The sequence below is a fragment of the Clarias gariepinus genome, chromosome 4 (genome assembly GCF_024256425.1).
Source record: "Clarias gariepinus isolate MV-2021 ecotype Netherlands chromosome 4, CGAR_prim_01v2, whole genome shotgun sequence".
NCBI classification, from domain to species: Eukaryota; Metazoa; Chordata; class Actinopteri; order Siluriformes; family Clariidae; genus Clarias; species Clarias gariepinus.
Genome location: NC_071103.1, coordinates 8,587,894 through 8,602,800, shown reverse-complemented (window position 1 = coordinate 8,602,800; position 14,907 = coordinate 8,587,894). Strand labels below are relative to the sequence as shown.

Sequence of the window (14,907 nt, the reverse complement as noted above, 5' to 3'; positions counted from 1 at the left end):
TTACTGCAGCGCCCTTGAGACTGCGTGAAGTCGTTTTATGTTAGGACTACAGTTTTTTTTTTTTAAACTTGCACAACTTAGTTGCTTAAGGGGACTAGCGAAATGTTAACTACATGTTTAAAACACTCCTGCAAACATTACAACAGCACAAGCACAAAGCTGTATTAATTTGTATGATGTGAGAGTCTCAGTCCACTCATTTGATAGAAGAAGTGGCGTTCTGTGCGCTGGGACATTTTACTGTTTATGTTGTTTTGCTTGTCTCTGTTCGGTACATAAATTTCGAATTCTACCAGCTCCGTCCAACTCAGTTCTGTGGTCCAGTGCATGATGACCATTGCTACATTCGCAACACTTCTGTTTGTTCAGAGTTCTGGCTTTTTGGAAACTGGTTTTTCAAACATTTACAAAGTGAATGTAACAATGAGGAAATCCTCATTTTCTGTTTTTCAAAAGTCACAAAATTATTCCTTAAATTTGATATATGATCAAATATAAATTTTCATCAGATGAATAACATTTATCAATAACTGCTTACTGTACACTCATGCCACAGACACACTTAGTTCCTAATGTACTGTAAGTTTAAAATTAGTAAAATGAATGCCAATATCTTGTAAAACCGCTGCATGTCATACGGTGCTGACAAATTGTTTTGCAGTGTTTGTTTCGGTATAATGTCTGTTTAAGCAACTGGAGAAAAACTGGGTCTCATTTTACATTAAGGTTCCATTAGCTAACATTATTTATGACATTAGTTTACCATTAACAAACTTCAAAACCAATAAACCATGTTAATAAAGTAACAAAGTAACACATTCATTGTTTTGTTTAAACATTAACACCACCTACACCTGCACTGATGAATGTTTGTTCAACACATAATTAAATCCATAAGAAGTCAATATAAATGAGCGAAAAATAAGTTAATAATTAAAATGTGTGTCAATATTGGAAGTTAGTTGTGAGTTTTGGCAGTTCAACAAACGCAGGAATGATCGTGCTCATCATTATATGGTATGAACATTTTATTTTGCAGGTGTTGTTTATTTAAAACTGCTGAATCTGTACATTATAGAGCCTTTATTAATTAGGCATAATTAATAGGTTGCATGTTTGCCTGGTTGTATTTGTAGTACAGAAGTTGCCTGTGTGCCGATGCAGATGGAGAAAGGAAGATCGACTTCAGGGTTAATTAAACTCCTTCAACAGAGCCATTTCAAAATAACAGCTTGTTACAAGAACTCTTTATTTCCACAGTTAAGCAATCATATGCTTTGAGGATTCTGATGGAGAAGTGCAGAGAAGTAGATTTATGGGTGCAGTGAGAGAGTACATGAAGTTAGCTGGTGTGAGAGGAAGAGGATGCAAAGGATAGTGTTAGATGCAGGCAGATGATTCACTGTGGCGACCCCTGAAAGGGAACAGCCGAAAGACAAAGAAGATAAAAGACAGTCCGCCAAAAAATTGTATACATACTTCAGGAAAAAAAAAACTTTTTAATACTACATTTTTGCTATACATTATATATTGATACATATAATATCATGATAATAATATTATAGTATTATACATAATACTATTTTTTGGCTGACTCTCTCTCTCTTACACAATTATTATTAACTGCATTTAAACAGGCATATTTTAGGCTGGGTCACAAAACTACTCTAACTGCTTCGGCAGCACGTTTTCTCCCTTGCATAATGACTACTTCATAAATTTAGTAAATACAGTGATGATGTGGCGTCAACAAATTTAACTTGTCCTGCCCACTGCCATTTCTAGAAGACACCTAAAAGGTAGTGAAACATCAAAAGCGTAGTATAGATTGTTGGCTAGAATCTTGTTTTTTATTACATTTTTGTTTTCCTTTTATAAAATGTAAAACAGACATGGATTGAATGGATGACATGCATTGTCTGAAAAAAGCCACCAACATTCCATACAAACTGAAATATAGAGTGCAACTTACTAAATTTGTTTAGAATAAGAAAACGGGACAGCGGAGAAAACTGGACGTCAATCATTTTCTGCATTTGGTTTTATGCCATACCTGGAGTTCAACCCATAAAGTTAGAGTAATTGAGTCAATAATAGGTGTAACAAGTTGCATTGAAGGAAATGTGTTGCATTACAATTTTTATGAATTAAACGGTAAGCAAACAGAATTTCCAGATATATTTCAAGTTCTTACATGATTTCAAACAGATAAAACATACATCTCAGGTTTTATGATGCTTTCATGAAATATAAGCACAGCTGGGCAAAATCTATTAAGGATAACTAGTGAAATAAAAAGAGTTCTTGGTCGTAGGCTTTTGTCCTGATTGGACTGTTCTGGCTGTAAAATGGACCTGCTGGAGTGAACTCAGAAGCCTCAAGATGACTTTTAAAGCATTATGAAATTTACATACGAACACAGTTTCACTAAATCTTTAAAGCATCGAACACTGAAACCATTCTTTGTTTTTTTTTTCAGTGTGACAGATATAGATACACATAAATATTATCATAAATACAATTGATTTTTGCCATAATCCCATATTCAAGAGCGGTAATTGTTCTGTCCGCAAAAAAAAAAAAGAAGTCCATGCAGTCACTGCAGCCCTGGAGGTCTGTGGAAAAATAAATCATTAGTCCTCCATGCATGCCGATCAAAGTCGCCTTGTACAGTTTTGATCCGTGCCTCTGCTGTAGAGTTTCCGAGGAGAACCACATGTCACCTGTTGGAAAAAAAGGAACACACAACCTTATCAATGACCCTTTTATATAATGTCAATGATTTGGTCAATTTATGGGCAAGAAGCTTTCAGTGCAATAATATTAGGACTCATATTTTACTGTAAGCAACTGCAGCTTAACAGTTTCCTTGAGAGGATCAATAAAGTATTCTGATTGTCATTTTCTTTCATTTCCTTACTTCACCTTATTACATGAAATGGCATGGCAGGGATAAAGCATATGATTCCCACCACCCAGTGGGTCAGCCTTTATTTAGATAGGGAGGCTCAACATAACTTTGCGTTATAACAGATAAATAATTAAGCCAATGATCATTAAGGGCATACTGTGCATAGCAAGGATTTTCCCATTATCTCTGTGTTTAACAGATCAATTAAAAATGGGTGGCATGACCATAGGTTTGGCTTGTCCTTGGAGCAATCCACGTCAGTTCAGTATCCTGTATGAGCTCATAATAGAGAACCCAAGGAACTCCATTATCATGAGTAAGGTGTGCTCCGGGATGGGAAAAGGCATCTTGTCTCTTGGATCCAATGCCAATAACCCAACTGAGGACCACCAAGTGACACTAGACTGACAGGACAGTGGTGCATAACTTTATAACAATAAGTTGTAAGTAACTAAAAAGGTTTATAGAAGTCCATCACCAGCTGTGGACGCCTGGTTTCCTTGATAAATACAGATAGTCCCCAAGTTATGAACGAGTTCTGTTCATACGTCGCATTTGTTCTTCAGTCAGATAAAGTAAGTCTTATATGCCTTTGCATTATATGCATACTAATCCACTTTACTAAATCTCTGTCCAATTTCCCCACACTGCCACCATGTGGACAAAAGCCACATAACCATGCCTAAGGAAATTAATTTCCCCGTCAAATGTAACAGTGTTGTCGCTGTGCCTTTAAATCCCAGACGCTATTTTGTCTCATAGCTGTTTTCCACTATATTGGACTGGGAACTCTGTTCCGTTGAGGATTTTCCGAAATCAGGATTATTCACCATCAGGACAGCTTTACAGGACAGCCATTTTCTATCATTGCGCTTCCGGACTGATTCATTGAAATCGGTGAGGCCGACTAATTTCTCCTGCACTCCTACACACACATACAATATCCCAGACTTTAGACATTTTATACATTCACGTACACACTGAAAATATTGTAAATACTGGTGCACTATAGTGTCTATTTTTTTGTTCGATACACATGAGCCGCTTCCGTGATTTGTTCGCATCTACGGATGTTTGTAGAACCACGGTCTGTTCGTATCTGCAGAAATTCGTAACTCGAATTTTCGTAAGTCAGGGACTACCTGTATTTAAAATATGTGTAGAAGGCAAGAAGAACAAAGGGATTTTTAGCCAATGACAAGGAGTTTTTTTTTTAGCCAAATAGTACATCAAATTAAAATTTTATTTGTCACATACACAATCATACACACTATAATATGCAGTGAAATGCTAATACCATCCAGTTACCATGTGTCTTTGTGGTAAGATCTTGGCCTGCGTATGCATGTACACAGGAAGTTAATTATGCGCTGAATATTGCCCCTGATGATTTTGAAATAGAGTCATTAATACCCAAGTGTCCACATATTTTTGGCCCTACCATGTAAGTAGGCTTAGTAGGCTTTTGTAACCCATGTTTGTTCAACTTTGCGTTGCATGCTTCTCAGTGGCATGCATGGGGGAGACTGAGCAGAATTGAGAGAATCAGGCAAATAACAAGATGTCCTTGAAAACCTGTTGCAGAGAGCACATACACTCAGACCGAGGCGAAGGGTCACCTTTTAGCATAACAGTCCCCTAAAGTATGGAAAACTGAAAGAGACACGACTCTGAAGCAGCGTCCTGCTCCTTCAAAGGGAAGGGATCTAAAAATTAAAAAAGGGGCTTATTGATTAATCATGTGGATTAAGATGTTCAATCAGAACTATGCAGCAGAACATGCTAAAGTATAACAGCAAATATTCATAAAGAATGTAACATGGGAAAAAAAATCAAATGATTTATGACTTTATGCTTAATCAGTGAAAGAGTTTATCAGAATGTATTGTCGTTGTAACTGAGTTCCAGTCTGACTACAGTCGGTTAGAGGACATGACAAGCTGGTGTTCCTGCATGTTGCTGTTTGCTTGTCCGTTCCTGCTGAGGCTGTACGCGGTCAAGAATGCATAGCAGATTGACCTACCATTTGACCTAGCGAGTGTTCTCTTATATCATATCAGGACAATGTTTCAAAAACTACCTTCAAGTTGTAACAAAGTGGCATTAAGACAGCAAAGTGTAAGCAACAAAGTGTAGTTGAAGCACTAACCTGAATCCCTGACCTGATTACAAAACCAGGAGCCCACAAATCTAACTCGGATAAAAATAACATTTTATTTAGATGAGCTACTTTCAGCCCAGAAGAATGCAGTGACATCCTTCAAGCTACAGGATGAATTGGAATGTGGGACTTGTCTTGTGTGCACATAGAATGCCCTGTGTCACAAGTCACAAGTTTGAGTGGACCTTGCAGAAGATACATTACATTGTTCCTTTGCTATTGCTAATATCGTTATTAATCTGCTCCCGAGGAATACGTTTTGCTCCGGTCTTTTGAAATGTTCAGAGGATCACCTTCACTACAGTTGTGTCATTCACTCTTACCCTTTCCTATCGCTTCTGCTTAAATTACAAAATGTGTACCTTTTTTTTAAAACATTTTGCTTCTGGTCTTTTGCCATTTTTTTATATACAATGCAGTTGTATAATAATTTATCCCTCTGATCCATATCATTAGTTCACATCAAAGTTATCAACATTTATTCTGTACAGGGTCGCGGAAGGCCTGGAGCCCATTCCAGGAGACTTTGGCCACGAGGCGGGATATACCCTGGACAGGGTGCTAATCCATCTCTCACACAGACTTTGGCCACGATGCCGGATATACCATGGACAGAGTGCTAATCCATCTCTCTCTCTCTCTCTCTCACACACACACACACACACACACACACAGTAGGGCCAAATTTGGCAACACCAGTTAGCCCACATGCAATAACATGCAAACTCCACACACACAGACCTGAGGTCAGGAATTCAGGAATCTAACCCTTAACCCCAGAGGCCACAGTGTTCAATTCTATAATTTGTATAATAGGTCTTTAACAATTGTTAGACTGTTATCGTGACCCTGATGGACTGGGAAGATACCTGTGGACAAGGTGGCGGTGATGCAGTGCTTGGCTCAGCAGCTCGGATGTGCTTTGGAATGACTGACCCAACTCATCCAGCTTCTGCTCCATAGAGATGATGCGCTGCTCCAGCTCTCGGTATGAGTTGTTCCAGCTGGCACTCAGGTCACACATGATCATCTGCATCTGTCCGTTAAAAGATTGCCATGTTGTTGTTGTTGTTTTTTTTTTTTAACCAGAAGAATAGAATAGCTTTAACTACTACACAATTTTACAGTGACATAGCATTTGCAGATTAATCTTTGTGAATGCGTAATTCTTGTATGCTTTTAATTGTTGATAAAGGGTTTACACTACTGCACAATTAAGTTCACAAGATATTATGTTGCTTTTTAGTAGTGTATCTCAAACACTAGTACTTGAAAATGATTCGAAACAGTTAAAAACACTGAGGGTATGCCTAGATGTGTTTGACTGCCATCGGCCACATGGTTTTTGTCACACAAGTGTTACAGTAAATGGCACAAGTGTTCAACAGCAGTGAGGCAGTAATTTATGGAGGGTCTAAAATATATATGCTTTGAAGTGTATGGCCAATGCCCTGTGTTTCAAAAAAGGTGGATGAGTGCTGTGGAATTGTTATACACATGTGCGCTCATCATGAACATGAATGTCATAGCAATACAGATTTTTGTTTCACTGGGCTGTAAGTGTTAAAAGTATATACAAAATGCACATGATATTTTGTTAACTGTTTTCTAGCAAGTTTCACCTTTAAGTCCAGTTCCCACTTTTATGTTTTTAGCTACAGATGGGCTGTGGGTCATGCAGTTAGATTGTGGCTATGGGCCACGGTATGTCGGTGCTCTGTAGTCATCTGCAGTTTGCTGGGCTGGGCTAGGAATTTTTTGAGGATGCTTAAAAAACAACAACAACGTAGCTACGGCTTTTTAAACCGATCATGGCCTTTCGTAGTCAATTATAGACAGCCATAGCGGTGGTGTGTCACGTGACGTGCTGTATTTTTCTTATATAGAAGAATATAATTCTAAGACTAAGAATTCTAGGCACTAAGAAAAATACATTTTTCGGATGTATTTTTCTTAGTGCCTTCTTATAATTTTCCTAGACTGTGTTTTCCCAGGTTTCTTTGTCTCTTTGTTGAGTTCTTTCTCATTCCTTATAGGGCAACATTTCTTATATAATTTTCTTTGACTGTGTAAAGCTGCTTTGCAACAATGAAAATTGTTAAAAGCGCTATACAAATCAAGTTTAATTGAATTGAATGGAATTAAAGTCTCTATCCTTCTCTTACGTTGCTTCACTTTCACCAGAACATGTTAATGTCTTATATTATCTTGATGTGTGTGATGGAAAGGGTATGAATAAAAGAACAATCAACACTAGCATGTGCATCTGTGTGTTTCTCTTGGGAAGTGTATTGAAGCTGGGCAAACACATCGAGTAGTTCTTCACTTAAGTTAAACATAATAGGAGGTATCACTGGTAAGTGAACTTTATTATTGTTTCTGTAATTTCTGTTGTAATAATTGATACATGATGTCAAGCACGTTAGAATTAGTATTAAGTGTCAACCTCAAGTTAATAAACAGCAGGAGTTATTTTTAAAGTTAAAGCATTTCATGTTATATATACATTTGTTGTAGTTATCTGTCTTCTTTGTGGCTTTTCTGTGCCTTTATTCAACGCCAGTATATTTTACTTTAGCTCTGTCTTTAGCTCTTTGTTGTTACACAACCACCACCATGCCTAACAGTTGGTACATTGTTATGAAGTTGAATGCCTGATCAAATGCTTTTATATTCTTGACAACCCATTTTTAAATTGTACCTTTTTAAGTGACATGTCAGTCACAAATGAGTTTGAGCTGGCTCTTTTGAGATCAAAGAGCTGATTGAAAAAAAAAAGGTTATTTTGTTATTACAATGAGTTCACTGTAAAATGCTTTGATGCTGCTGTTTTGCACATAGTAATTATTTGTTTACATTTGTTACAGTACTGTATATGGCACACCATGTTCTGTTCCTACTGTAGGTCAATCCAAAATATGCTGTCAAACAAACCCCTTTTTACCATGACACAGAGATTTCACTAGCTGAAATGAATCACAGTGATGAAAGTTGTTCTAACCTGTACTATTTAGCCAAAACCCAAAGAGAGAAATAAAAACCATGGAGGTGGTGGACAGTCCTATAAATCTCCAAAGGTTCTCTTAATCTTCTACCTTCTCTTCATCTTCTGTACTGCCTAACCTATACAGGGTCACAGGAAGCCTGGAGCCTATCCCAGGAAAGGTGGGGTACACCCTGGACAGGGTGCCAATCCATTGCGGGACACACATGCACACACCACACACTCATTCACACACTACAGGAAACTTGGGAACACCCATTCGCCTAATCTGCGTGTATTTGGACTGTGGGAGGAAACTGGAGTACCCAGTGGAAACCCACTGAGGACAGGGACAACCTGCAAACTCGCACCACAGAGACATGGCGGGAATAGAACTCTCGTTCCTGGAGGTGGGAGGCTGCAGTACTAAATCAACGTGCTGCCAGGTTTCTCTTTATATCTCCACTTATTCTGCTTCAGATAACTAACTGTTCCCATATAGCATGTTAGGGAGGGTGTATGTTAGTAGCTAGTTAGCTTTGTAGCTTGGGTTAGCCATGAACAAAATGGTAAGGTGAGTCATGAACCTGTCAGAATGATGGCGGAAGCTTATGCTAATGTTAACTAGCAGTAATAAAAGATCGAAACAATTCTGAAGGACAGAAGTAATTACTAATGAGATAAAGTGTTATTTAAAATGACAATGTTAAAACAAAGATGTGTTTTCTTGCTGAAAATGCTACCGTTTAAATGTGGGTTTTGGCAGGCAGCTGCTCTCCCCTCTTTCATGTACCCCCACTGAATCTTTTAGTCGTATCCAGTATCGTACCCTACCGGCCTACTTTTACCTATGGGTAATCTAACTAACAAGAAGTTCAGGGGCCTTGGACTTGGCAAGATTAAAGACACTTCAGCACCACTGAATTTAGAAAGTATGTGGGTGTTTGTATATGCCTTGATGATTAGAAACCCAGACCATAAATTGAACCTTGTTTTCTAAGTTGTTGTGTTTTTCTTTTATGTACGCTGTATGTTGCGCAAGCATCTTCCACCCCCAAAAAAAAGACCAGTTAAAAAATTATCCTGAAAGCCCAATATTGCAATGATTTTCATGTTCATGATGAGTGCATATAAAGTTCTGACTACAACTTTATAAATGTTTGCTGAGATTTTCACGAAAAAAAAAAACAATTAAAAAAAAAATGACATAAGTTTTAGTATTTCAGAGCATTTATATCAACCTTGGAGAGGTCCACCATCTCACTTGTGTAGTCCCTCAGTTTTCTCTGCTTCAGCCGCAGGTGACGAAATCTATATGTGGAAAATGTAAAAAGATGAGGTCAAAAGACAGAAACAAGTCCAACCATAAAAAACAAAACAAAAAAAGAAACAAAAAAACCCTGTTTTTGGCAGGCAAAGTTGCTAGTTTTATTATATGTTGAATAATGAATCCTACTTGTAAAATTCTTTTCCCTTAATTTTTTTATTAGGCTAAAATGAACAATTGTAGCTCTTGACATTTCTTATATTGTACAGTGTTTTATGGATTCCTTTTTTCATCATAGCAATGGTACTTTTTTCCAACTTTGGAAGAAATGTCTGGCCTTGGTGTGTCACCACATGAAATAATAGCCCTCAGACAAATATATACACAAATAAAAAAAATGGACCATAAATATAAAACGAGAAATAGAAAAATGGCTACTGACTCTCACATTTGGTGATCTGAATGAATGAACTGAATGGGCTGTTGTCCCAGTTGTTCTTCCCAGAATATTTTTAGCGATCATACTGGCTGTGAAAAATCCCTCCCCCCGTCAAACATATGCAAAAGTGTACGCTTACATTATGTCTGGCTTAAATATGTATGAAAAGTTTGAAGGCGCTCAACACAGGTTCACAAATTTACACATCTGTACTGTACTTCCTGTTCATGATTGGCTCGAATGATGGTGATCTCCTTATCAGCAGGATGTTGAGAGTGCAGATTGTAAACAACAGATTACAGGCAACGACTGAAAGATAGATGACTGCATCAAATTGCACTTACTTTACGTTCAGTCCTGTTATTAATATTATGAAAAACAACTTAATGCATTTGAAAAATCTTTTTCTTCCAATTGCTTCCATTAGGGGTTGCAGCAGTAGTCTGCATATTTGATTTGGCACAATTTTTAAGGTGGATGCCCTTCCTGATGTGACCCTCTTAATTTATCCAGGCTTAGAAACAGCACTAAAACTGCTACCCCTAAATGGGATTCAAACACAGGCTATGGCGGTGTGTGAGTCCTGTATGCTAGCCGTTAGTCTGCTAGCCACCAGTCTACCTGGGAAGCGTATAAAAACCTTAGGATGTCATTTAAAAAAAAAATCTTTGAACTTTGATCTCACCATTCATTACCCATGTGTATATTGATAATGTGATCCAACCCAGTAAGCAAACAAAAGATAAAAGAGTAAGGATAAAAATTATCCTATAAATATCTGTTCCATCCAATCACCACGCAACCTCCACCCTGTACAAACACACTAGATGTGAGGTGGTCTGCTCTTGTTCGCCATTGTTTGAAACAAAATCTGCATACATCCTATCATATGCTTTTAAGCTGGTATGGACCCTTGAATGTACAGAATGCACTGTGTCTAAAGCTGTAGTAGATTAGGTTACTTACATACGGATGGCCTCCAGCAGGCATCTCTGGTGGCGTCGGTTCTCACTGTGCTTGTCCCTGGCCTGGGTGGTGCGGTGGAGAAGCCAGCATTCCCTCAGCACGTTTGCAGCAGCATTGCGGATCTTTGGCATAAAGAAGAGTCTTAGTGTTTAACCTTTTTTTTTCTTTGTTTTGCACAGAATTTTTACAATATACTTTGTTATGTAGATCGTTGTCACATAGTTTAAGGAAAGCATGCCCAGAATCCTACTGTAATGTGCAAGAGGAGGAGCCTGAAACTGTTAAATGTTTTAAATATTATTCAGTCATCTGTACTACCAGTACTTGTATTTTTCAGCCGTTCTATTAACCACAGAATTAGTTTTAAAATGAGCTCAGTGCTTGATCCTCATTCTGCCTTTTTCTGTAATACTGGTGCAAGGTTCACTGCTAAATCCTGCCAAAAGTAAATGCCACTGCCATAAGACTGTAATGATGAAATAATATGGAAATTAAAAAAAAAACACCAACGCAAAACTAAAACCAAACCGTATAATGTATACTTCAGTTTACAGTTATTATGAGTAAAAAAAAACGCGCTTGTGTTCACTCTCACTACTGTTACATCAGCACTGCGGAAGCAAATGAAAAGGAAATGAACAGAGTACAGAGCAATGTGTACTCTAAGAACAGGATCCACAACAGAATGAACATGTGGGTTACAGACTGAGGTTTGCATTTTTTCTGGACTTTGATTCTATTCTTGTCCATGCCATCTTCCTGAGTGCACCGTTCTACCCCAGGTTGCTCATTATGATGTCACACCCTCACTGGCAATGTTGTGCTGTACGGTTGGATATTATTAGAGCATCCAGATGTCGTCTTCCAAATCCACCAGGGTAAATCACTGACAATGACAGCTAAAGTCCACAGGACAGACATTTGCAGACATAAGCATGCACCCAGTGACATGGATGGGACAATTGGCAAAGCATGAAGTGAAACCTCAGACATGCACAACATTTCAGTGATCAGGGGAAATCAACTTATGTACCTTTTATAGTGCAAATTTCTGAGTAAGAAACACCTGCCCACCCACTTGAGGTGAAACACACTTCCCTCCTTTTATTAAAAAGAAATCCGACTTTTCATCAATGGAATCTCTCCCGGTAAAGTCCGCCAAGTGTGTTTATTTTCAGACTTCTCCTTCCCTCTGATAAGCAAACAGATGGATCCTGTTAGAAAAGTGTAACACAGTGCACCCATCCTTTCAACATCCCTATGCCCCACCTTCTCCTGTCCTCTGTCATAACACAAACTGGATTGCACACATGCAGGCTAGTGCATGCAAGTTTCCTGTCCACCTCTCAAACTCACACTCAAACTGACACAAGTCCTTTTCCTGACAGTGACCTGATTGTTTCCTGCCTCCGATGCTTTTTGGAGACCACACTGAGAATTTTCCTTTATCATGATGACCTCTGTAATGCCCTTTAGTGGGGAAAAAAAATTCTAAAAAAAGGCCCAGAAACGATAAAGCACATGTGGTGTGGAAAATAACACCTGCTCCATCTGTCCAGCTTCATCCCTCAGCTCATTCCTATTGTGGTCATTTTGTGTCCCAATTGAAGCACTTGGTAAATCATTGACATGTGTATTATGTTTATCAAAGCAGTTATTATAAAATATTATTTCTATAAACAATATTTGTATGTACAGTATAATGCCTATAAAGTATGAGGAAATGTAAGTGTTACACACCAATAAGCCATAACATAAAAGGCATTGACTAAAACCATCCTAGGTTTTGGGTTTGCCTTGTGCCACCGGCATTGCTTAGGCCCTTTGGGGTGTTCTGTGGTGTCTGGCACTGAGACATTAGCAATAGAGCCTTTGGATGATGCGAGTTGTGGGGTCCTCAGTGGATCGGGCTTGTTTGTCCAGAGCACTTCATAGGTTCTTGATCTTATTGGGACCTGTGGGCATGGGTGAGCTCTTGATCCTGTCACCAGTTTACTGATGTGTTTTTAATAATTAATGCTATTCAATTTACCTGGTCAGTGGTGTCAATATTATGGCTGATCAGTGTATGTTAGTAAGTACCTTTGCTATGATGTAGGGTACTTACAGTACATAGAAAGTCTTTCCTTACCTCTTTAGATATCTGGATATCCATCATGAAGAAGTGAACATGTTTCTCTCCTTTGTTCAGTGCCAGCTTCTTCGTCACAACTGCGACTAACATAGCAGTGCACGCTACACCCTACCAAACAGACATATATATTAAGCAGGTTATTATCTCACATTGTGCCGTTGATTTCCAAAGCACCGCTGCATTTAATAAAAATGCATTCATACAGAAATGAAATCTACTCAAGCATATTTCAGTTTTAGTAATGCGGATTATCTTTACCTGTTCTTCTCAAAGGCTTGCATTAGTAAAAGAGAGGAAAACAAAAAAAACAGTCATATTGTGTTTTGAAATGTGTAACCAGGATATTATTTATTTAAAAAATCATTTAGCATTCAGAAAAGAAATGAGCACAGCAGTGAAAAATAAATCATCCTCTAAATCTTCTGTTTCTTCTGTTCTATCACTGGGTAGGACAAAGCAATACCTGATGGAGCAAAAATCCATCCATCCATTTTCCTTACCATTCATCCTCCAGTCTAGGGTCACAGAAGACCTGGACACTATCCTCAGGATCTCAGGGCACAAGGGACACCCTAGACACCCTAGATGGTGAACCAACCCATCACAGGGCACAAACACACACAGTTCGGAAATGCCAATCAGCCTACAAGGCATGTCCATTGGACTTTGGAAGGAAACCCATCGCAGGAAGAACATGCAAACTCCATGCACAAGGACCAGAGGGGAGATTTGAAGCCCTAAGCCTGGAGGTGAAGTGATAATCACTACGCCACCTTGCCACCGTTGAGCAGTAGTTACATTTTAAATGTTCAAAAACAATTGCGAGATTGTTCTTGAGTGCACAAATGTGTGTGAGAGACAAGGAAGCACATCCTTCCTGCAATCTGTTCACACTCTCTCCAGAGGATATGAGTTATGGGAACACATCCCTAAAACAGCTGGCACATATCAAACCACCCACACATTCTTAGGTTCAATAATTAATTCACAGTTAACTGGTAATTAATTACCAATAATTCAATTACACAGTACATTATTATCTTCGTTTCATAACCTTAGAGTTGACAACATCCTTTTAAAATCGCAGAAGGTCTTAAACTGGGCTTACAGTAGGTGATGTGGATTAATTGTGATCTTGTTGTCTCTGACAGAATTCTTTTTGTATTAGATGGTAAAGCCTTTATAAATCATCTGCTGTGAGAAGATAAACAATGTCTGATAAATTCACAAACAGGAAGTAACAAACAATGTGTTCTCTCATTACAGTAATTAAGTACATGATTGGACATGATTGAACCTTTTGAGTAATTTTAATTCATAGTGCTGTCACTTTGCTACCTTTATTTTACACCAGTCATTCGCAAATGTGCAGTGGACCACCTGCTGTGTACATTTTTGTGTTTACCATGCTTTATCACACTCACTTCAATTAAGGAAAAACTGCAAATTAACCGATTAGTTAAATCAGGTGTGCAAGAAGCAGGTGGTCCTTCAGGGCTGGAGCTGAGAATCACTGTTGCAGTGTAAAAAAGAAAAAGAGAGAAAAAAAAAGAATGCATTTAAACTCAAAAGACCAGATGCAAATGAAAAAAAAAATGTCCAAGTGTTAAATAATTCAATTTTATGGCCTAATGAAAATAAAGCATTTTACAGCTTTACATTCAACTTGTATAATCATAGAGCTGTGGCCAAAAGTGAAGAAAAAGTGAAATTTAATGTTTTAATGTAATTATATAATTCTTAAAATAATGACCATCATGACACTATAAATGATGTTATTTTATGCTATACAACAGTCATACGGCTTCGTCTGCTGTACTTTGGTGTCACTTCAGAAAGTAAAAGTCCTGCCACATATTTGTTCCATGCATTAACCAAACCATCTGATACTAATTGGTGCAATTCAGTCAGAACTAATTACCTGCATCATCTGTTTTAATTTACAAAGATAATCCAAGTAAATACCAAATACTTACATATAAAGTCTTTCCTTACCTCTTTAGATACCTGGATATCCATCATAAAGAAGTTTTAAATGATTATTGA

The 14,907-nt window shown here is 38.0% G+C and overlaps 1 protein-coding gene across 1 annotated transcript in view; it reads right to left on the bottom strand.

The window, feature by feature from the left end:
* Positions 1–1,232: 1,232 nt before the first annotated feature.
* Positions 1,233–14,907, bottom strand: part of kcnn4 (potassium intermediate/small conductance calcium-activated channel, subfamily N, member 4) — a 43,295-nt gene continuing 29,620 nt past the window's right edge. Inside the window, exons 5-9 of the mRNA XM_053495219.1 lie at positions 12,859–12,969; positions 10,728–10,849; positions 9,297–9,366; positions 5,942–6,108; positions 1,233–2,723 (exon numbers count right to left, since the gene is read on the bottom strand). Of these exons, the coding sequence (XP_053351194.1) occupies positions 2,720–2,723; positions 5,942–6,108; positions 9,297–9,366; positions 10,728–10,849; positions 12,859–12,969 (474 nt within the window). The 3' untranslated portion in view covers positions 1,233–2,719. The remainder of the gene's footprint in view (positions 2,724–5,941; positions 6,109–9,296; positions 9,367–10,727; positions 10,850–12,858; positions 12,970–14,907) is intronic.